At 48.3% G+C, this 22,533-nt stretch overlaps 6 protein-coding genes across 6 annotated transcripts; 3 read left to right on the top strand and 3 right to left on the bottom strand.

Annotated features, from left to right (window-relative positions):
* Positions 1 to 191: 191 nt before the first annotated feature.
* On the top strand, positions 192 to 1,785 carry N7508_003854 (uncharacterized protein; the record flags this gene model as incomplete). Its single annotated transcript, XM_058461920.1, has 2 exons — positions 192 to 290; positions 361 to 1,785. The coding sequence occupies 2 exons, from the start codon at positions 192 to 194 to the stop codon at positions 1,783 to 1,785; spliced, it is 1,524 nt and encodes a 507-aa protein (XP_058322497.1).
* A 646-nt stretch (positions 1,786 to 2,431) lies between these two features.
* Positions 2,432 to 4,666, bottom strand: N7508_003853 (putative cholinesterase; the record flags this gene model as incomplete). Its single annotated transcript, XM_058461919.1, has 1 exon — positions 2,432 to 4,666. One exon carries the CDS (start codon positions 4,664 to 4,666, stop codon positions 2,432 to 2,434), a length of 2,235 nt encoding a protein of 744 aa, XP_058322496.1.
* Positions 4,667 to 5,476: 810 nt separating this feature from the next.
* On the bottom strand, positions 5,477 to 6,951 carry N7508_003852 (uncharacterized protein; the record flags this gene model as incomplete). The annotated part of the gene is made up of 4 exons (XM_058461918.1): positions 5,477 to 5,733; positions 5,793 to 5,886; positions 5,940 to 6,815; positions 6,865 to 6,951. The coding sequence occupies 4 exons, from the start codon at positions 6,949 to 6,951 to the stop codon at positions 5,477 to 5,479; spliced, it is 1,314 nt and encodes a 437-aa protein (XP_058322495.1).
* A 1,686-nt stretch (positions 6,952 to 8,637) lies between these two features.
* On the top strand, positions 8,638 to 14,122 carry N7508_003851 (uncharacterized protein; the record flags this gene model as incomplete). The annotated part of the gene is made up of 6 exons (XM_058461917.1): positions 8,638 to 9,561; positions 9,612 to 9,860; positions 9,910 to 10,231; positions 10,288 to 11,989; positions 12,046 to 13,079; positions 13,128 to 14,122. The coding sequence occupies 6 exons, from the start codon at positions 8,638 to 8,640 to the stop codon at positions 14,120 to 14,122; spliced, it is 5,226 nt and encodes a 1,741-aa protein (XP_058322494.1).
* Positions 14,123 to 14,245: 123 nt separating this feature from the next.
* On the bottom strand, positions 14,246 to 15,621 carry N7508_003850 (uncharacterized protein; the record flags this gene model as incomplete). Its single annotated transcript, XM_058461916.1, has 2 exons — positions 14,246 to 15,539; positions 15,587 to 15,621. The coding sequence occupies 2 exons, from the start codon at positions 15,619 to 15,621 to the stop codon at positions 14,246 to 14,248; spliced, it is 1,329 nt and encodes a 442-aa protein (XP_058322493.1).
* A 975-nt stretch (positions 15,622 to 16,596) lies between these two features.
* Positions 16,597 to 16,824, top strand: N7508_003849 (uncharacterized protein; the record flags this gene model as incomplete). The annotated part of the gene is made up of 1 exon (XM_058461915.1): positions 16,597 to 16,824. One exon carries the CDS (start codon positions 16,597 to 16,599, stop codon positions 16,822 to 16,824), a length of 228 nt encoding a protein of 75 aa, XP_058322492.1.
* Positions 16,825 to 22,533: the final 5,709 nt, after the last annotated feature.

Genomic DNA, 22,533 nt, shown 5'->3' with positions numbered 1-22,533 from the left:
CAAATACTTACTGAGTATAACTACTGAGTAAACAAACAATTATATACTTCGCATTCCTTGGTTCCCCCGCAGTGGGTCCCGTGCCTGACCGCTCTCTTTATCTTTCGGGCTGAGCTTCTGGACTTCGGACTTCAGAATTAACTGGACTTTGAACATGCTGCAATCGCCTTGCATATTCTCACATTCTTGCCATGTCTTCTGCAGAGAATTACTGGGGTACGCTGATCAATCCCGACAAAAGCCCAGCCCCGCTACTGGAGCATCTGTGTCTGGGAATCGCGCAGTTGCTGGTAAGCCCCCGCGTCTACAGCCTGAAAGTGGAGACCGGAAGAATGATACTGACATGATCTGATATATCAGCCTACATTTGATACCAACGGCACCACCGATATCACCCCCGAGCGACTGGCGAGCTTCTATCGTAAAGTCGGGGGTAACTACGACCCTCTATTCCTCGAGACCAAGTCGCAGGCCTTGTCTTTTATCTACCAGTCATTAGGATGCTTTCACAGTCTCCAGCCATCCTCAAACCCCTACGAACCACCTTCAGTCCCGTCCTTACTCCCAAATGGCTTTGTGCGATGGCAGACAATCCAACTGTTGATGGACCCGGATGAACATTCACAGTACTTGCAGAATGCTGTTAGTCTGTGGGATATTACAGATGCGGAGGGTCGAATATTTCCCAAAGACATCCCTAGGGACGCGTTTCCCTCTGAACCAGACCCCGAAATGTTGCAGTGGCATGAAGGCGTGAGTCGGCGACTAGAGCATGATTACTTGAAAAGACACTCCAAGCGCGCATCACCCCCAGACTTTGCAACATATCACTATCATTTCAGTGGCAAGGACCCTCTGCCCGATGAGGATGACTATTTCCGCACTTCAAGACGCAGTGGATCAAAACGTCAGAGTCATGTGGACCCCGAACGCGCTGGACATCGTCATCGACGGCCCAGTCCGAGTGCAGAGTACCCTGCATTTATGGGACACAGACCAGGCGTTAGATCGGGCTACTCAACTCCGCGAGTTTCATCTCCACCTCCATGGCCTGAGCGTCCGCCCCGCTCAAGGGGTCGAGACCATGCCACTTTCCAAAGTCACCCACTTAGCCCCGGAACTGGCGAGATGCCGGATGTTTCAGATATATCGTCTGATGAGACCCACCGCAAGTCCGAGGAGCGTGCATCAAAGCACCGTCATCGTGAGCGACGCAACCTCTCACCTCCTTCCAGCAGTAGTGCCAGGCGACACTCTCACGAAGCATACACACGCAGACCAATGCGAGATCTCTCCCCATCAGCACCTCGGGGACAGCGCCGGAGTCACGAAAGTCACTCTTCAAGATCAAGCCGGTCCAGCCGATCCCATCCTGAATCATCGCCCAGAGTGCACACGAAAGACCGCTCTCGCTCAAGAGCAGGAGCAGGTGTGAAATTCCGCGAGTTCATTTTCGGCGATTCCGTCCCAGCACCAGCAGCACCAGACCCACCACTATACAGAGCACCCACACCACCCCCACCCCGAGCAGTCCCACGCCATTTAGATCCCTACGCCGCAGAAGAAATGAGACGAGGAAGCTACAGCGGCGGAAGCACAGGCGGCAGCCGACCAGGCAGCGGAGGAAGCAGTTCCGAAAGACCAAGATCATACAGCAGTGCAGGTTTCCACCGTGGCCCAGGCTGGGCTAGTCCAAGAAGCGCAGCTGCAAAGCGATACACCCCAGAAACAGTTCATGAAGATCCGGGATATATCCCTTCGCGCAGAGTCCCGATTTACGAATGACGGATTTAACATGACTGCAGATTATTACATGCTCTTGCAATGATTATAAATTCTTCGGCGTTTTCGATTTGCATTTATCATTCACTTGCATTATCGTTACATCTCAGCTCTATCACGACAGCATTACACTTTCATCCTGTTTCGGCGTGGTTTCCTCTAGCGTTTTGTGCTCAGTTTATTCTCATATTATCCCATCTCGTATGCTTTAGTGTTTTTGTTTTATTAAAATACTCTGTTATGATTTTTACGAATATTATGTCATATTACATAGCCTTAACAGCGAGGCTGTGTCTATGAACGATCGGATTCGATAGCGTCATCTTTGGCCATGCAAGGGATCTGTGGTCTTGCCCTAAGCCCCGTTCAGAAGAAGTTAAGAAACTCTTACCGATTTGAATCCCACAATACCTTTACGCGTCCAATTATCTACTTAAAGGTCTTACCTATAAGAGCTGGTTTTTTTATCCCAAAAGCAATCTTGGAGCTCATCTCAAGTCAGGATTGTGTATGAATTTAGTCTGCAGACGATGGCAAAAGTCCAAGCAAGCTTCTGTTCCTAATAAATTATATGCCTTGAGTTGCGATAGCGAAAGAAAATGATTCAATGACACAATGTTCTATTTCAAAGTCAACCCAGAATGTGAAATTAATCTGTCAACATCGCCCTCTGGAAAGTAAATCCGTAGTCCCGGAAAACAGCACACTGATCCGAGTCCTCAAAGTTAATGGTTTGTGAAGGCGGCATCCCCAAAAGAGTCAGGTTTCGCTGCGAAGGATGATACTGTTCAATAGAGTAACCCTTATCACCACAGCTATGCTCATGGTGCGAAGAAATCTTCTCCCCGCCAGCAAAGATCTCACGTGTAGCAGCATACGCCGGGCCGCGAACCCCCAAAAACTCCAAATCAGGATTGGGGTTGCGAGTCCGGAAAAATGAACCAAAGATATCATGAAGCATTTGCGAATGACGAATCTCTTCATCATTGCGGTAGGGATCAACATTATTCGTCTTGGAGTTCAATGTCCCCCACGCGAGCAGGACATCAGAAGAGTGACAGGAAGCATTATAAACGCTATTTGGGGAACAGATATCCGGCACATTGACAGTAGTCTGAATATGACCATCTGTAATCTCGACTTCGTACAGTGATGGCAATACCGATCTGGCTTGATTGAGAATATAACCCTGGGCACAGGTCCATTCACTATAGGTAAGTGCAGCGGAAGCGGCATTGCGAACACCATCTGAGTCCGATTTTTTGACATTGAATGCACCCGAAGAAATCATTTTCGGGGCCAGCTCACTGCCGTATGTGGTTTTGAGTAGGATGTCCAGTGCGACTTGTGTAGAACCGAGGTTCGGGACCTGGCGGCCTGTATAGAGGCTCGCTTCATCACGGACAGTTGTGAACATCGTCGGCACCCGTATTGGGAGTTTGTTGTTTGCGAGGAGGGTGTGGAATTGGTCGTCAATGACTCCTGAGCCCGAGTCGTCGACCTTTGGCATGAAGGGCTCGGTAGCAGAGAGTAACTCTGTGTTTTGGTAGTAGTGCTTGGCGATGCTGGATGAGATGGCTTTGGTGGCACTTTGGAAATCGGTGGAGTTGTCCAGATAGTTCGAAGCAGGAACTGAACGAAGACATTTCAGGAATGCTTTCTCCGATGTGATGTTCTCGCAGCCTACTGCCTTTCCGACTTCAGGGGCAATATAGTAAGCGTAGAGATCCCGAGGGAACCATGGGAGATCCATGGGTGCAGACTGCACAAGTGCACCAGAGAAGAGACCCTTCGCTTGAGTTGAAGAAAGTAAAGCTACAGTACTTTGACCACCAGCGGACTGCCCAAAGACAGTGACGTGGGATGGATCACCACCGAAAGACGAAATGTGCTTTTGAACCCATTTCAGTGCCATGATCTGGTCATGAGTACCATAACTTCCAATAGTGAGATTTCCGGTTGACAAGTATCCCAATGCTCCAACACGGTAATTGAGAGTTACAACAACCACATCGCTCCGACTGGCAAAGTTACCGCCGTCATAGTCGACCATGGCTGAGCTACCTTTGGTGAATGCACCTCCATAGAGATAGACAGCAACAGGGCGGAGTGCAGTCTTCTTGGTAACTTCAGCAGGAAGGGCTGGAGTATACACGTTCAGATATAGGCAATCCTCGGAGATTCCACCAACACCAAGTGTTCCAAAGCTCGACAGAGACTGAATACATGAGGCTGCCATGGTAGTCGCATCGAGTTCCTTGGGGCCGGTATACGCTTGTGGCGGTGCGAAGCGTAAATCCTTGACAGGGGGATTGGCGAAGGGAATACCGAGGAAGCGGAAGGATCGGGCATCACGATATCCAGTCAGGGTGTAGTCCTTGGATCGAACACTCAACTTTGTCGTGTCCCTGGCAGCTCCGTCCTGGTCGGTTGTTGGGGGAGGAGTAGATGTGCAGAGAACGGGATACTTGTCCTTGCATTCCCTTTGAACGACCTTCTTGTGAGAAATTGAAAAGGCGTAGCAGTCTTTCCCATGTTGTTGTTCATTCGAAATCCATAGAAAATCATGGATTTGAAGCTCCTTCGCGAAGATAAGATAGTCCAGTTCGTACCCGAGTTGAGTCTGGTTATCGCGGCACTTCGAAGACCAGGGGTGAAGGTTTTCGCCAATGGTGACACACTTGGATACAGCATCTGCGTAGGTCAAGCGGCTATATGCAAGGACAGCAGATGTCCCATTGTTCCGCGGGCCCAAGTTATTGTAATGCAAGACTCGGAGACCCCCGTGCGAACTGACACAAGGCTTATCATTCTTTTTGGGAGAAGGAGCCGCGAAAGCTTGGCTAACCAAGAGCAGTGAGCTTAGCAGAAACTGGTACTTCATATTTCGACACTGCTGTTCCTGTGCCCTTGACCTGACCGGCCTGGGGTGCCATTCATTTTAATTACTTCATTCCTTGCCAAGATACAAGTGGAACGGGTCGCTTAGATGGACATCACGGATACACCGGAGGTCCGCGGGCTGACAACAGAGTAGATTACAGAGTACATTTCCTTGATTTGGCTGTCCTTGCCAAGTGATGATCAGCTTGAAGCGGGGAGACGCCACTAAATGTCCTAGCTGAAGAAGGAGTAAGCGTGGCTGGGTGGATGCATTCCGGGGTACATTAGTGACTGAATGAGCTGTTTAATATTGTTAGCCGAACGCGATTTCATGATTGGGCAGCTCGCTTCGATTCACGCGTTGTGGAGAGATGGAAGAGGTTGGCATTCAGGGCCCGCTCTCAAGGACTTCCCTTTTGGGTTAGTGTGATATGTATGAGCCTCGGTGGGTTTTAAGTCAGATCCAGCGAACTTTCAGAGATTATATGGGCTGATAATTATCGCACATGAGATATAGCGTGAGATCACAAAAAGCCCTATCTTTTGGTGAGATTGCTGTCGGACTCGTGTTATGCAAGTGAGAGGAAAGGGTGTCAGTAAGCGACTGAGCAACGAAATACTGTTCTTCATTTGGCACAAAATGCCAATTTCAATAACCAAAAAGCCCGGCAAACAATTAAAAAGAGATATTATCGTGTTCATTTGTCTGTATGCTCATTACTATATGCATGTCGTTAAAATTCTGAACGGTGGGGCTTGAAGTCGACTCTTTTTTTGCACAATTTGAACAAGGCCAAGTCCCATTTCAGTCTCACACTTTGTTTGCCTTCAACCACTGCTTCAGTGTGCTTCGGGGACCATTCGCTTCCACGGAGACTACTGCGGTTTCCTTGGAGTCTTCCGATGTATGCAGCACGCTAGATACCTCGGGAAGAGTCGACATCTTCCAAATACGAAGCATGGACACGAATATTGAGGCTCCAATATACATGAAGCCAGCAAATAGCTGGACATGAAGATATTCGCGATCTCCGCTGGTTCTGAGCTCGAGACCAATAGCTTCTCCGACTGTCGTAAATTAGCATCTCAAGGATGAATCATATTTCAGAAGTAAATATCTGGCTTACAAGTTGCAGGAATCACGCAAACAACCCATGTCAGTGTCAAGCATGAAGGCAAGTATCTCAACCCAACCACCTCGGTTGCGAGTGGAGCCACGGCCTATATCCTAGGTTAGTACTGAAGCCCGGATTAAGGTGTGGAGAAGCACACACCATCCAAAAGGTTCCAAAGACCAGCCCGCCAAAAAAGCCAAAACACAAGGTCGCAGCATAGGAGCGGGCCAAGGTCCAAAGCACAAGGCACAGCACACCGGTAACAAACGTAGCGAAGGATGCCGTATTCATTCTTCCGAGATGATCACTGACGTATCCTGTACCCGACCTCCCGATGATTGTTCCCAAATTCATGATTGCTGTGACGACAGATCCCTGGTGTGAACTGAGTCCCAGACTGCGAGCGAAATCATCCAGCGAATACCAGATGATCATGAACCCCATGACGCTCAAGAAGCTCCAACCCCAAAATAGCCAAAGCTCATATCGCTTGAAAATATCAGAGATCTTGAGATTTGAGGTCTTAGTTCCGGTCAGCTTGTTGCGGTCTCGAATGAGCAGCAAACAGCCACAGTTCACAACGAATTGCACAATAGCTAGGACACGATATGTCCAACCATAGCCAAATCGCTCAAGCATGGCATTCGACCCTAAGGAATATACCAAGCCTCCAGTGCCACTGCCAGCAGCAGCCAAACCCGCCGCAAGACTTCTGCGTTTCGCAAACCATTGCGGGATGAGCGGAATGGTCGAGACATATTGAAGACCCAGTCCCCAGCCAAAGCAGGCTCCTTGGCTCAAATATAGTTGCCAAACCTTTGTGCTCCACGATGCTCCCAGAAGCGCCGCCGTCTCAAGAATGACACCCAGACTCATTGCGACTTTCAAGCCGTATTGCCGATTTATAATAGAAGCAAGCGGCGCCATAAGAAGGGCCTGTGAGGCGGAAAGTCCACCGATGAATGCATAGTCAAGACTAGTACCTTCAGTGAAATCTGAGTTTGAGAGGAAATATGCTAGGAAAACACCATAGCTCTAAACATGATCAGTCTGGTAATTGCTATAGCGTTTTGGTGCAACTTACCGAGACAAGACCCCAATGGTGTGCATTGTTCCAGAAGATCGCACCAACAACCACCCACCCATAACCTCCATCGGGTGGAACTTCCATCTTCAATGTTGCAATAGAATTATAAAATGACAACAGACCTCGATTTGGGGGAATGCGATTTTTCTTCATTTATGCCGATCCGTTTGAATACTCGCGGGCTGGCCAATCAACGATTCAGATCAGACCCCGAGATCAATCACCGGGGACGAATGCCGGCTATGTAGTTAACCCCCATGTAAAATTTGCTGTCAAAGCGACGAGTTACTCCAATTCGATCTTACGGTGATCACCGAACGCTATGAGCTTGTATGTAGCCACAGATTTTCAGCGAGTTCTAGCCTGTGTCTTTGACTATCTTCGTCTGTCACTATGGCGCGGTACTGTGGAAACCACAACTGAGGTCAAACAACTTTCCGACCTTCTCCACTGGCACTTTGATAAAATGATTATATATACGGAATTCATATGGTTTATCGAGGTATTCATCTAACATTGTTTCGTACCGCTAACATTGCTTCGTACCGCTCATGGGCCGGGTAATTGAACTCTTCGGGGAAAAAGTACAGTTACTTGAGCCCACTCAGAGAACAACATGATTCCAGCCACCTTTATCAAGGCTTTGTTCTAGAATATATCTCAGAATAGAATCCGAAGACGGCACATGGGCATAGAGGAACGAAAGACTTGGAAGAGATACCAGAAGAATGGTCATCAAAGGACGATGATCTCGCCGAGACAGACTTTCTAAAGATGCGTCTCAAGATTTGCCGAGTCTATCTCACGTGTAGCGCTGTGAATCAATCCTTTCTCCTTTGGCAGCAGGTAGATCTGACTTGGCGGTCCACCACCAACGAAGCTCCAATTCCCAACAACCAAAATTCGCACCAGTAATGCGATATAGGCATTAATGGGGGCTGTGCATACAGATCTCTAGAATCCTGTCAAAGAATGTCCACTTATTGTATATGTGGCCAAGCAAAGCTATGTCACCTGTAGCTCAGAAAAGACAGGCCGCACAGATTCTTGACATAAAAGGCCAAGTCAAGCACCATAGCAATCAACTCATATGGCAGATCTGTCGGGTCGGGCAATTTGACAAGTGTCAGGCAAGAGGCAACAAACACCCTGTTGTCCTGTTGACGACAGGGAAGTTGAGACTCGTGGCGTCGGAGATACGGATATGATAGGTTCATTCTGCTTCAGTGGGTCTTCTGCAACAAAAACAACAAGAAATCGATCTGGTTGTACTTGCTCAACAAGGGGAGAATATGACACACAGCAGATTGTTGAGAAATGTAAAGATTTGAAGCGCAACTGACATACATGTTGTGACATCTGGAAGCATCAACTGTGCGGTCTCAAAGCAAAGTATGATTCATAGCTTTGCATAGACCGGCGAAAGGAACTAGGCATAAGGTCGATGCTGCCTGGAATAGCCTGTGCTTAAAACCTGCTGTGTAGCTAGTTGTGGAACAACTGTGCATATTATCTGCCGACATCAAAAGTGTAAGCGAAGTGAGATCTTTTGATGCTTGGCGGTCGTACTGAAACCGATATCATTGGTCAATGCCACGGATAGCGGGTCTGTTGCCTAACGCTGCCTGGTCCCCTGATGCCAAGTGCCGAACTAAAACAACCCAAAATATCGACTTCATTCTACTTAAACCTCACTTTGCTCACTCTTTTCATTAATATCCTACTTCCTTTCTCATACACCAGATACCCTTGCATCACATCATCTACACAATGGCGTTCTCTTTGCCCTCTCTCCCTGTCAAGCACAATGACTTCTTGGCCTATGTGAAATCCAAACCAGAAAGGCCTATGAGAGATCTGATCGAGCCTTTTGCCAAGTATGATGCTGTTTTGCGTCAGACATTTGCCCAAGCTCCCTCTCATGCCTCTATTCAAGACAATTATGTCAACATTGTGCCACTATACGATCAAAGTCGTTCCACAGATGTTCGTATTCGGGCACGAAACCTTGCATCCGAGACACCAGAGGAAAAAGAGAAATACATCTTGCCATTGAGCGATGAGCTCCGAAAGCCACATGATTCGCCCGCAGTTGTGCCGACTATGGATGAATTCCAACATAACTTTGCTCTCTTCACGGAGGGTTCGCTCAGTGAGATTGACTGGTCGAATGTGGTCGCTGCTGGTAGTGCTGTCGTGACTTCCCTCCTGCCCGTCCCGGAGAAATATCGCCACTCCAAGCGAGGTCTTCGCCAATACTATCATGAAGAGTTTGCGCCCGCGTCCGATGTGGACCTTTTCTTGTACGGCTTGACTGAGGAGCAGGCACTCGAAAAGATCAAGCATATCGAGGACAAGATCCGCAATACTATTCTGTATGAAACCACGACTATTCGAACTAAGAACACAATCACAATTGCCTCGCAATATCCCAACCGACATGTCCAGATCGTTCTTCGCATCTACCGTTCAATTGCTGAGATTCTTACCGGGTTCGACGTTGATGTTTCTTGCGTTGCCTATGACGGCAGGCAGGTGTTTGCCTCTCCACGTGCAATTGCAGCATACATGACACAAGTCAATCAGATTGATTTGACTCGGCGATCGCCATCATACGAAAACCGGCTTTCCAAATATTCCCATCGAGGTTTTGAGGTTTTCTGGCCTCAACTTGACAGATCAAAGATTGATCCGGTGAGTGCAAACACATACATTTTGGGATGTACATCTAATTTACCAAACAGACTATCTTTGAACGGAGTTTCACTAGGACTGAAGGTCTCGCCCGGCTTCTAGTATTGGAAAAGCTTCCCCTGTCCCAAGACAGAGATAATTATCTCCAAAAGAGACGCGAGGAGCGCGGTCGTCCTGCTTTGAACATCTATATGCGCCGCCGTCAGGGTAAGGAATTGAGAGGAAACATCAAAGATGCCTGGGAGGACGAGGTTCCAGAGTGGCAAGAGCAAGACCAAGTGTCTGATTACCACACCTTTGTGAGCAAACCTCCTTTTATATTCTAGATTTTTCTGCTGACAAGGATAGACTATTCCTTACGGCAGGAACTTCAATGCGAGGAAGATTGAAAAGCTCCTCTACACGAAGGACTTGCTCTTGAACGCTCAGTGGAATCAGCCTAAGGACCGTGAAGTCTATCTTCATCGACACCCTGCATTCTTTGGTGAGGCTGAGCACGTTATTCATGATTGCTGCGGCTTCTGTCCTCAACCGGCCAACGAGGAAGAAAAGAAGGTTGCCGAAGAGGAGAGCAAGATTTACATCTCTGGTGATGTGAGCTTCATCAAGGATGACCCCGGTCGCCAGGAGATTGGCAGCTTCAACCCAATCACCGAGACGGATTGGACTGGTAAGAATGCTGCACCCTTTCATGTGCGGAAATAGTCGGCTGATAATATGGCATAGAAATGGCTTATGTCGGCCGGACCGAAAGACTTTGCCAGGCCATTGTGTCGAACGATCTTGAAGCCGTCAAGGCCTTTCTTGCTGAGGATGGCACTAATCCAGACCGCCGGGACTACACTGGACGAACACCGCTTCAATTAGCGTGCATGTCGTCCACTGCCGAGATTGTTCAATGTCTTGTTGACTGTGGTGCTCGGATGATCCCACGCATGGCTGATGGAAAGACTGCATTGCATCTTGCCGCTGCCCGAGGAGACGTTGAGATTATTCGTATTTTGTTGACCAAGAGCAATCAAAACGAAGAGGAAGAAGAGAACAAGAAGGACGACGAGAAGAAGAATGACAAGAAAGAAGACAACGATGATGCTATGAGTATCGATGGAGACGAGACAAAGGATGATATGTCGCTCACATCTGAGTCTTACGTGAAGATTGAGAACGAAGACAAGGATACGGAAATGACGACATATGACACCCTCGAGGACAACGAGCTTGAACCAGATGTCTACGACATCAATGTGGTTGCTTGGGATAGCCGTACCTCTCCACTGCATCTTGCTATTCTTCACGGACACATTGAGGTTGTGAAGGAGCTTGTTACCTCCTTTGGAGCCGATGTTCTGATGCCAATCAAGATTCTGAACGACTACAGCAAAAAGCCAGAGGCAGCAATTCTTACTTTGGTTCTCGCTCTTTCACTTCCTTCGGTTAAGGCGAGAGAGATGTCAAAGACTCTTCTCGAACTTGGAGCTTCGCCTGCCCAGGCTGATCTGGCACAGAAAACACCTCTCTATTACATTGCTCATTCTACTGAGAGTGAGTTGCTTGATGTTTACCTTCATCACGACGAGCCAGCAGTGAGGCGGGCCATCAACCACCTAGCAACCAGAGGTTCGCGCTGGTCTCCTGAGTTCTCCTCGCCTTTGATGGTATCCCTCGCTGCCAAGAGCTCATCAGTGGCAATGAAGCTACTGGACACAGGCGCGAAGCCAGAGATTAAGATTACTGAATTTGTGAAAGCCCTCAAAGCTCAAAGAGAGACCAATCATCTTTATGGGGACGTTGAAGAAGAGTTCAAGTCCAGTGTCGACCAGCCTATCTTGCAAGCCGTTGAGAGTGATCTTCCTTTGGTTGCCATTGATCTTCTTAAGCGCGGGGCCAATGTCAATACTGAGCGAAAGCAACGATACCAAGCGACCGGTCAGACTGTTCTGGATCTTACACGGGAAATTCTGAAGACCCTTCGTGGGTACATGGCCGACCCTAGCTACAGACCGCCAACATCAGACCCCAATGCGATGGTATTTGACAAAGACGACGAGTCGTACTTGGCAGAGTTCGTGCCGGGGAGCTACAAAATGTTCCTTGCGAGTGTTCAGCTGCGTAGTGCGCGGAAGAGGGCCCATGATGCCGAGGAGCGTTTCCAGAAAGCCCAAATTGTGCCGGCTGATCCTCCAGGAACTGCTGAGAAGAGACAAGCCATTGCAGAGCTAATCCGCCAATACGACGATCTTGAAGCTGAGCTGTTGACAAAAGGTGGAAAGACATTCAAAGAGCTTCATCCTGTGGATCAGCCACAGCAGACCGTGGTTGCTCAGGTGCAGCCCGAGAAGAGGGAACCCAAGAAGAATGTCTTTAGAGTTCGGTTCAACTTCCGCATGGTCGGCATTACTGATGATTGCCGACGAGGATATTTGACTCTGTGCGTTGTTTCCTATATTTGAAAAGAGGATTATCTCACTGACATGAATTTCACAGATTTGAAGCTGCCTGGAATGGTGACATTGCCACCATCAGAAAATTGACATTGGGTATGTGGGGAGCAACTCAGGATCAGCTTCCCCTCGAGATTGCTGTCAGCGACTCAAGGGGTCTTTCTTGTCTCTCAATTGCCATCATCCGTGGCCACTTGGATGTCGCCAAGTCAATTCTTCAAATCCTGCGCGCACAGCTGAAGGTTAAAGAGCCCCGTGGAAGCAAGCAAACGCGATTTGAGATAGCAATCAATGACGATGAGTGCTCAGAGGAGGACGAGGATGATGACGACCACTTGAACATCGTGGGTGATGAAGTTGACGATACCTTCACTCATGACAACGTTGGCGAAGACATCAGCCAAGTTGAAAGTGACGTAACTCCTTTCCAAGCTTTTTCAAAGGACTTTGATGCTTTTCTGTTCCTAGACGTGCTCCCACCGAAGCACCTTTGCAGAATTGTCCCCGACAACGGTAACTATTGGGTATCCCAGGACAATGTCAAGATCAACAGCCTCGTCAAGTACGCCGTTTACAAGAACGACCTTCCCCTCTTGGAGTTCTTATTGGAAACCGGAAAAGATCTCGCTCAGAGCAACCCCCATGGGAAGCTCAAATACTCAGTCTCAAGTGAGGAGTTCCAACTTGCCATCGGGCTCGGTCGCATCGACTGCCTTTCCAAGCTCATTCAAAGCACTGGAGCAGGACTTCCGCTTGCCAAATTGAGTCAAGACTGCGGAGTTGAAGCTCGCAAGGAGCCTCAATACTATCCTGGCTTATCGATTCGTGGCACCAAGCGTGCTGACTGGGCCGATGCTGGACGAGGTGGAGAAATCGGACATCCAGATCAGCGCCCACCGCTTCTGATTGCAGCCCTTCAGGGCAATCTTGCGAGTACAGAATTCTTCCTTGGCACTGGCCCTGGAAGGTATTACCTTGAATATTTGAACTCAATTCCGGATGATGAAGACGTCAAGAGACTCGCCGAGTCCCAGCTTGGTGTGGAAGGAACCCTGTTGAGCTGGTTGCAGACGAGAAGTAAGTTGCTGGCTAAGAGACTAAACACATTTACTGACTTCTTTCCAGATAACCTTGTGATCCATTGTGCTGTGATGTGTCGGCCATCTGACGAAACAGAGCGTCTTTTGCAGTACCTTGTTGATCATCATCCTGAATGCATCGAGGTCCGCTCCAGTGGTGGACTCACACCCCTTGCCCTGGCTATGTCTCTCCATCGGGTTCGATTCGCCCGTATCCTTATAGCCGCGGGAGCCAATCAAGCAACTCGTGATTCCGAAGCGAACAATATTTTGCATCTTATTCTTCACTCGGCCGAGGGTCGCAATTGCAGGAACTCCGAGCGATGTGGCAGGCTTATCAATCTTCTCGATCAGCAGCTCATCCCTATCATGCTGATCGAAAGAGCAGGCGATAGCTCACAGACGCCTTTCGCCCGCTGGCTGAGACATTGCCCCAGTTCAGACCATCGTATCGACCAGAAAGAGGGCAAAGCAATGGTTCTTTCGATGACAAACCTGATCCTAAATCTTGCAAACTCTTCCAACCAAAGACATTTGGAGCTCTTCGATGGAGCGGGAAACACTGTGGCTCATGATGCAGTAAAGGGAGGCCAACACGATGTCTTGGAACAAATCCTGGACCGTCGCCCTGACCTTCTATACCGCGAGAATGCAACCGGAACCACTGCGCTTGAAATGGCTGTGGACTCTTGGGTGAACCAGCAGACCTCGGCGCCACCTGAGAGTCCTCACAAGAACAGGAACTTACCACCCCAACGCATGAACATGGTTTCTCGTAGCCCTGTTTACTTCGTCGAAGGTATCAGCGTTCCAGACCATGATGTGAACATCATGCTGCGTGTCTGCCAAGGCCGAGCTCAACAAACTCCTTCAAAGAGAAGATTGGTCAGTCTATTTGAGGCAAACGAGGTTGCCAAGAGGCTGGCGGTTAAATCTGAGGAACATGGATACGGATATGGTCGTCGTCGGGGTCGTTACCAGCGATCTTCTGTTCGCGAAGAAGATGAGGTCACTATGTCTAACCACTTAGCTGCTCATTAATTGTTTGCTTGTATCGAGAGATTCTTGTTATCAGATTGAGATTGACGAATCTATGGTACTAGCTTAATTACACATGATAAATGTTGAATCTTTTTGAATTACATCACTCCAACCAATAGTTGCTCATGAAACAATAGCCAGCTTGCTCCGAACAGGCATATTGTCTTCCATCCCAGGTTCAGGGAACCCAAACACATCAACACCCTTCCGGAAGAGAAGACAGTGAGTGGAGCCACCAAAGTGAAACATGCCAATCTCATCACCCTTGTTAACCCGATCTCCTTCCTTGACAGTGATATCACAGGTCGACACCTCAGCCATACCAACACCGATAAACGCCATGAGCCCAATAGCAGGCTCATCCGCCTCAATGAAAATCAGAGCGCGGGTAGCAGTCGAAGTAATGTATCCTTGCGAGGTAACCTGGCCAGCCATATCAATCTCCTTGGCCGAAACCTGAGGATCCCCAACCCCTTCAAATAACGGCTCAGAATAATAAGTACCATCAACAACATAAGCCCCAACAACCTTTCCAGTAACGGGCGCGTGCCAGCGGTGATAGCTCAAAGCAGAAAGGAAAGCCTGATAGACAGTCCCACCAACGAAATGCGAAGCGCGTTCATCATGACCAAGCATATCAAGAACGGAGTACGGCTGACTCTTAATCCAAAATTTGTCACGCGCGTTCACGTGATGCGCAGTTCTGAATGGCTTCGATTCACACGCATTGGCGATGACCTTTCCATCTTCTGGGTCGGCGACTGGACGGATCCCCTCCCTGAAGACTCGCGTAAAGAATTCATCCCAGGAGTTGAACCCGTGGTTGGGTTTGGAGGGGTCACATTCAAACATGTCGGCGAACTGCAGATCCGTCGCGGCTGTAGGACCGATCTTTGCGACGGCTGTTAGGTCACGACGACCTGTTTCGCCGAACCAGCCGTGAGAAGAGGTACTCAGGACATCGGCTGAAGCGGGCGAGCGCAGATATTCACCCCAGGCATTGAGGATTTTCTTGATCATTGCATTTATCTCTGGGTCGAGGAATGCTGCATAACCACTTGGTGTACCCATTGGCCAATCGAGGACTGCATTGATAGGCAACCCAACCAGACCCACACGGTGAGATTTATCAGTCCATGAAGGGGCAGTGGTAAGGAGATGGTTCAAGACTTGTAAGAAATGAGGATAATCGCGGATTTCTGGGTTTCCAGTTGGGTCATGACCGTATCGTTTTCGGCGGGGGACTTCTTTGAACATTGAGGTAAGGAGCATGTATACTCTTGTGTTTGTCTCGATAAGGTGTTTGAATTCTTCGAGGACTGGATGGAGTGCCGTCTGGTTTTCGTCGACTTTTTTCATTATTCCGCCGAGCCATTCTTTGTGAACTTTGTGGTCGGCTGGCATCCAATTGCCCGTCCTGGTATGGTTAGAGGCTGGAGGTGTCATTTGAGGTGGGCTTCATACTTGTGGAGGTGGTGCGAATAGCCATCTTGATTCATGTTGAAGGGTAATACGGGAAAAGGTAATTGTCCCACAAAGAATAAACTAAAATCTGGGGAAAGTTGAACAAAAAGCTTGACTGTGACAATCGGCTTGGCGACGGGACGATCTTTATAGGGCAATGGATACCGCAGCTTACAATGATACTATTGCATCAGAATGACGCCCCGGACTCTGAAAGCTCCAGTGTTCTTGTCAATTGTATTGATTCCTTGAATATCGTGAGGGGAAGTGGGCTGATATCCGAGTATCCGAGTATGACGTCATCTCTCTATAAGATCCAAAGATCCAACGGCTACGCTAAGTCCTTTAGACATTCACGGGAGCTTCCAGGCTGGGATTTCTATTCAAAGAGACTCTCGGGAGGATGATAGGTATTACGACTGCCTGAAGGACCTGCGCCTCATCGACCCAGTAGCTGATATGAAGCGCATTGAGGCCAACAAAAATTGGCTTTTAGAGAAGTCCTACCGGTGGATTCTCAACGAAGACAGCTTTTCACGGTGGAAAAGAGATCACAATACTGGGCTACTGTGAATCAAGAGTGGCCATGGCAAGGTAAAGACAATGCTTCTTATTGGAATCAAGAATCCAGACTGCTGTCATTGTTGTTCTGCCAGGAGCAGGACGAAAACCTCAACAATGCCACGGTAGTACTTATAGGGTTGAGCTAAAGGCTGACTGTTCAAAGACCGTCACTTGTATCTCATCTTCGCAAAGAATTGGATACAGCAGGTTCAAAGCTGTTCAAAGGAAGGAACACCCTTTCATCTTGTCCGAAATATTCGTGCGCATGGTACGTAACCCTAGCCTTGGCTTTACATAGTTGATGGTGTGGCTGCTCTCGATGAGTACCAGTCAGATGTCAAACACTTGTTGATAATCATTGTCGATACTGTATTGGATCCATCATCTCGCGTCATGTGGCTTGTGTCAAGTCGTCACCAAGCGAGGTCACAAAAGAATTTCGAATCATGGCTAATGGCACTTTCCTCTGGGTCTCTCTCGTCTTTCACCAAGCTGGGAGAGACAATTGTCTGGCCAACGAAATTCTTGAATTTGTCCGCAAGATGCCATCGTATCTCAACAAGATGTACGAGCACATGATATGCCAAATTATTGAGCAGACCCAGAAACCTCAAATCACTGCCAAAATTGGTCTCTCCCAGGAATATCGTTCGACTGTGCGAAGGGGTAACTGAAGTTACGTTCTCGCCAGATGATCTTTACATTGCAAGAGTAATAGATTCTGCCACCATCGAGATTTGGAAATCTGACAGCAACGATCATTCTATAATAAGTCTCGACAGCGGTCTCCGTCAATGGTTGTAATCTGGCCTCAGGAGACCAAGAAGGAAAAATAAAAATTTGGAAGCTTGCCAGTGGCATTCGCATGAGAACTATTGCTGGTGAGAATTTTTGAATTGATTCAGTCGGCCATTCGCCCAACAATCGACATTTGGTATCTGTGTTTGGAAATGTTTGAGCCACAGTCTGGGACGTCCAGACTGGTGCAGAGCAAATGAGCTTTAGACCAAAAAAAGCCTCTCATTTTCATCTAACAGCCAATACATTGTAGCAGGGGCTACCGGTGGCTGTGTCGCAATATGTCACGTCGGCAGTGGCGCCTACACCGAATCGCTAGACCCGCGGACCTCCTTCTGGCTTCCAATAACTCCCTATATTCGTGGTTAAAATGCACAACATCATCTGGAGAGGTCAAACAATGCCTGAGCCACCAGTCAAGTACAGGTTGTTTAAATTGACCGTTGCATCAGAAACACTGGTTGTTAGTGGTCGATGGGGAAAATTCCTCTTCTTGAGGTCTCTTGTTGACACTCCGATATTTTTGTTAGAACAACTTTACAGTGGCTTCCCCTTTCTGATAGACAGACATCCATTTAATTTTCTTACCGTAAAGGAATGGATAGCTATTGCATCTTTGATGTCCTTCAAAATATATAACTACAGGAAGTAGATCCAAGTGCTTGTTACGGGGTGTAGCTTGCCAGCTGCAAGTTACCTCTGACATTCGTCATGGCCTCAAAGTAACAAGCAAGTCCAGACTAACGTTGACATAGAATTTAATATATTCTGCGTTAAGTCATGAGTTGCTTGAAGGCTTGGCACTGGTAAGTCATTACGTAATCACTGAGCAGCCCGATGCCGCCATTCCCAACTCAGTGCTCGTCTTTCACTTAATTCCATCAAGTCCAGGATATCTATGAAAAGCTATATTGGATCATCACCAGACAGCCAAGTATGGCGTTTCAATACCGAGATGAACCTGCTGGTGCGCCATACACGGGAATTGAATGTGGGTATCGTCAACCCACTACACATTGCGCCTGCTGATCCGGTCAAGTGAATATTGATTCTGAGTGGAACTGGCTTGAAGAGCGTGATTCAAGCCATCATGAAAATGAGTCTCAGAAACATATTACAAATCTAGACTTTTTAACATCCATGTTGGATCACAACGCCTCAAGCAACAGCCTGTCTAACTCATTTACGAATCATGATACTAGCGCACAACCCGAGGGATCCTGGACAGAAGATTTTGGATTCATGGCACCGCCTCAGTTGGGGGTCTTTGATAGTCCCCTGGATCCAGGCGGCCTTTGGAATCTAGGTGAAACACTAGACAGCCAGCCAAGTCTTTCTTGTGCAGAGCAATCAACAGGTGCAAGCTCGGAACTGGAGGGACTTCATTCCCGCACAAGACAAAACATGAAAACCCCCCAATCAGGCTTGCCGAGGCATCGGAGGCGCTACTCAACCAGAAGATTGGGCAACAATCCGGCACCCGTCTATATAGCGCCAAGTCCTAACGCAGACGTCGACAGTGATCCGATGCAGCGATGGCAAGACTCACCTCTGGAAGATGAGCCGGCGGATCTATCGGCAATTATGAATGCCATTCAGACAACACCGGAACGGAAATCTGGAGATCTATCTCAGTCTAGCGTGGGCAATATTCGGCAATCTGCTGATGCATTCCGTCTCCATCGACGTGCTGCATCATCCAATAACGGTGAAAGCGGTAACAGCATGTCGTCTCAAAAATCCAGGCGATCCGAGAACTCCGGAATTTCTGGGTCCTCCAGAAACTCTTCTACACTACGACCTCGAAATTCTCGAGGACGGACGGGTTAAAAAATCCCGTTCAGGAAAACCAGGTACCCATCATAAGTGTATCTTCTGCTGCACCTTTTGCTGTGACCGCTTCAAGAGCAGATACTATTTGACGCGACACGAAAAGTCCCTGCATCTAAAACTGAAAGCGTGGGTGTGTGCGCCTTATGGAGGGGCAAACTTTTCGATGACCACCAGGCGCCCGCACTGTGCCTATTACCATACCTTGGAACTAAACGCAGATCATCTCGAGCAACACTACCATCTAGCATGCCATGAAGATTCAACAGAGCCTCGCGTTTTCCGTCAGAAGGACCACTTGTTTAACATTTTCGATTGGTACACAAGCTGGACGTCATGGCATTTGGTCGATGATTGGAGTCTAGAGACACCAGACTTCACATCTCATTACAGAGAAGGGGCAATGATGGTCGACTGGCACGGCGAGCAGCACGACTTCCCATTTCCTTTCGCTGCGCAAGTCACAAACGCGTTACCACCCTACCTGATTGGATCTGAATCGCTGAGATGGTTCCCTTTTTTTGCGATAGACGTCAATTGCCGTGACCACTTCTTCTAAATTTCATCTAACGCAGGAATGGGACAGAAATTGGAGTATCCTCAACCCCTTCAATCTCTCCAAGAAAATTTCTCCTCGCAGTCGGAACTCAGCTCCTTCACTGAGATTCCAATTATGCATCTTAGCCGATACGCCCGGGAACCGATGAAACATGGTGTCATTCCAACGCATTATATGTTACAGCAAGAGTCTAAGCGTTTATTGTACGATTGCGAGGATAACTGGAACCAGACTGGGTGGACAATGGCCAGTGAATTTCGGCATTCCGCGGGTTGCATTGCCAGCCAGGATATCTACAGGTTCCTGGGAATGAAGTGGAACCTCTGGTTCCGAAGTTCTAGAGAGAACAAATCATATTCAATGAATAGATTCACTCCTGAAGATCTTGAAGGTGGCAAAACCTGAAGTGGCGATGAAAAATAAGGTTATCTCCCTAGGGCGCGGGTGTGGGTCCATGGGGTGGGTGTTCACATTCAGGGTTCAGCGACCACCACCGCTGTGTTCGGGGACGAGAGAAAAAATTGTACTAAATCTCTGAATTTCGATCATGTGTCATCGGCATCAATTCCGAACTCGCGATTGCGAGATTTTCTGCGCAACCCCATTTCTGACCGCATCATGAGGAAAGTGGGCCCAAGGCGTAGGGCGTGAGAAAGGATTTCGGATCGGGATTTGGCAGACGGACATTGTGATGCTGGTATATCTTCGAATATGCATAATGAGACAGGTCGTCGTTGGTATTCGGATAGATTGTTCAGATATATATTCTGCCACGTGTGATTCCCGAGCGGACCTATTACGCCGCTGTATGCATAGTTCTGCCCAAGTTGCGGTATGCGCACAGAGGCCAAGGGTCCATTTGCTAGGACCTGGAAGTATTGGTACATTTGCTGCACACTCTATGTGAACTCCTTGAGCCTCCTTCTGTCACTCTTCTCTGCCACCGCCATTCCCTCCTCGACGCCTACCGCGATAACGGAAACCGAATCCTCTTGGAGACAAGAGAAGGAGACAAAAATTGGAAATGAAAGCATATGACCTTGAGTTCTTCCGCGACGGAAAATGGTAGAAAAGCTCAAGAATAGAGGGCAGTGACTGTTCCGCGCAATCCGGCGTGATTGAGAACCTCATAGAAGCCGCAAAGACTACACAGACCGTCTCTGCATTACGATCGTTGCAAAAACACCTTACCCCCAGTTGAACGCCAGGTGCCTTCAACATGGCTTTAGCACGATCGACGAAGTCAACGCACAACTATTCCCCAATCCGAACAAACGTCCGAACTATTCGGTGTCATCTCGCATGGCGTCACTCTGCACAAGTCCTTCCACATCACTCACACCGGGTTCGCAGCGACGTCACTCGGCCCAGTCCCCAGATCGACAGAGGACCCGACCCACGGAATAGAAAAAGCCTCAAGTTATCTCCTCGATAATCTCCCACTCTCAGCTCTCCTAAATGCCACGGAGTATACGCATACGGGTTTTTTTCCAATTCAGCTGGAAAACCTCGCGATCAGCGTGTTCTGTAATCCATTTTGTGCATTGCATGACACAGAGAATAGCTTTTTCTTCACAATTACTGAAACTAGACACACGATCTTGACCGAGATCTTGAACGTGGTATTTGCACCACCAGAGTTGCAGCATGTATCAAACCTCAAAAAGCGGTCTGTAGTCGACAAACTGGAAGCAACAGTCAATGCGATCACCGAGAAAACATTCCACACTACGTGTTCAATGGTGTGGGACCTCCGGGCGGGGCATGAAACAGAAATTAAGTTCATCAATGGGCAGGGTAAAACGGGACAAAGAAGTCGGGGTCGCGACACCTGTCAATGATGATCTCGTGGCGAAAGTTGGAATGAAAGAGCGAGGCAATTAAGTTTTGTTTTGTTTTGTTTCTTTTTTTTACAGACAATTGCAGCATTTACGGGAGTGGATCTAGAAGTTTGTATTCCTATACAATGCCCAGGTATAGTCGGCGATTGCAATCGACAAGCACCCCCATGTAGTGCGTCACGTGCAGCCTCTACGTTCTCTTCTAGGTAGGTCGATGTATCAGAACAAAAGGTGGGGGAAAACGAAGAGCCGGTATAGCCGCCTGATCATGCAAGCACGGGTCAAGCCGGAGAGAAAGTGTTGAGGTTCATCAACACGAGATTGGAACCATGGCTTCGGACGAGGCCCGAACGCTGTCATAACGAGGCGAGTTCCGTGGCATGACTCGGCAGCGAAGCGAGCTATACAGAGCCAATCACATTGTCCAAGCTATGCCATTTTATGCAAGCTAACCCCTGTGCTCTTATGCTATCCCCATGGCACATTTAGTACGGAGGTAACGGCATCTAACAGTGGAGGAGAGCCCCGAGTGGATTCAACCCTCGGGGCCCCAAGAATCTAAGGCGTGAAATGCATACAAGCGTTGGGTGCATGATCAACAGCAGTTAAGCACCTGATATTATTGGAAATCGGAGTGCAAATCTTTGGTGGAGCACCGAGAATCAGCCAGCGAATCATAGCCTCGGGATCAATTTCGGGCTAAACCTCGGGGCTTCTGCTGATCTCGGCCTCACCGAGATCTTTACTTGGGTATCGGGACCTTCCCGAAAGTCTCCAACAAAAGTTTATTCATACACCAGTATCTACCTCTACGTAGTCTCGGATTGCCTGCCACTTGTAAACATCTTCCTATTTTCCTGCATGTGCTTATAACGCCATCCCTGTATCACGACCTGTTCTATGATCGCAATTTTCACGGAAGCCGACGGCATACGGCATGCCGACCTCATTTTTGGATAAGTGGAACCTGTATCCAATCAGATCCACCCGGCTCGGGAGGATCTTCGGTCCATTGTCGGGACTATACTCGTAAATCTTGACCTCTCTGGTTATCGTCCGAGACATGGTCTGTTGTTACAGCGTGGCGCTATTATTCTTACTAGCTATTTGTCGGAGAAACTACAGGTCCACATTGCCTGTTTCGTGTCAAAATTGTGAAGGGACATGAAGTCAAGCCCCGGGCGTTCATCCTTGAGTATGGAGAAAGCAGGGGGACACGGGAAGCTCGAGTTGAAGGGATCGTGCTCGTCGTTGTTTCGAGATTTGGCTTTGAACATATTCAAATGATGGAACGAAGCGTGATTCAGGTACAAGGTACAAAGTCTTTTATGTAGATTTGTTTGTACCCACTTACT

Source organism: Penicillium antarcticum, assembly GCF_028974205.1.
Source record: "Penicillium antarcticum strain IBT 31339 chromosome Unknown utg000003l_segment0_segment0, whole genome shotgun sequence".
Lineage (NCBI taxonomy): Eukaryota > Fungi > Ascomycota > Eurotiomycetes > Eurotiales > Aspergillaceae > Penicillium > Penicillium antarcticum.
The sequence above is the reverse complement of the archived record's forward strand: the minus strand, read 5'-3'. Positions and strand labels throughout refer to the sequence as shown.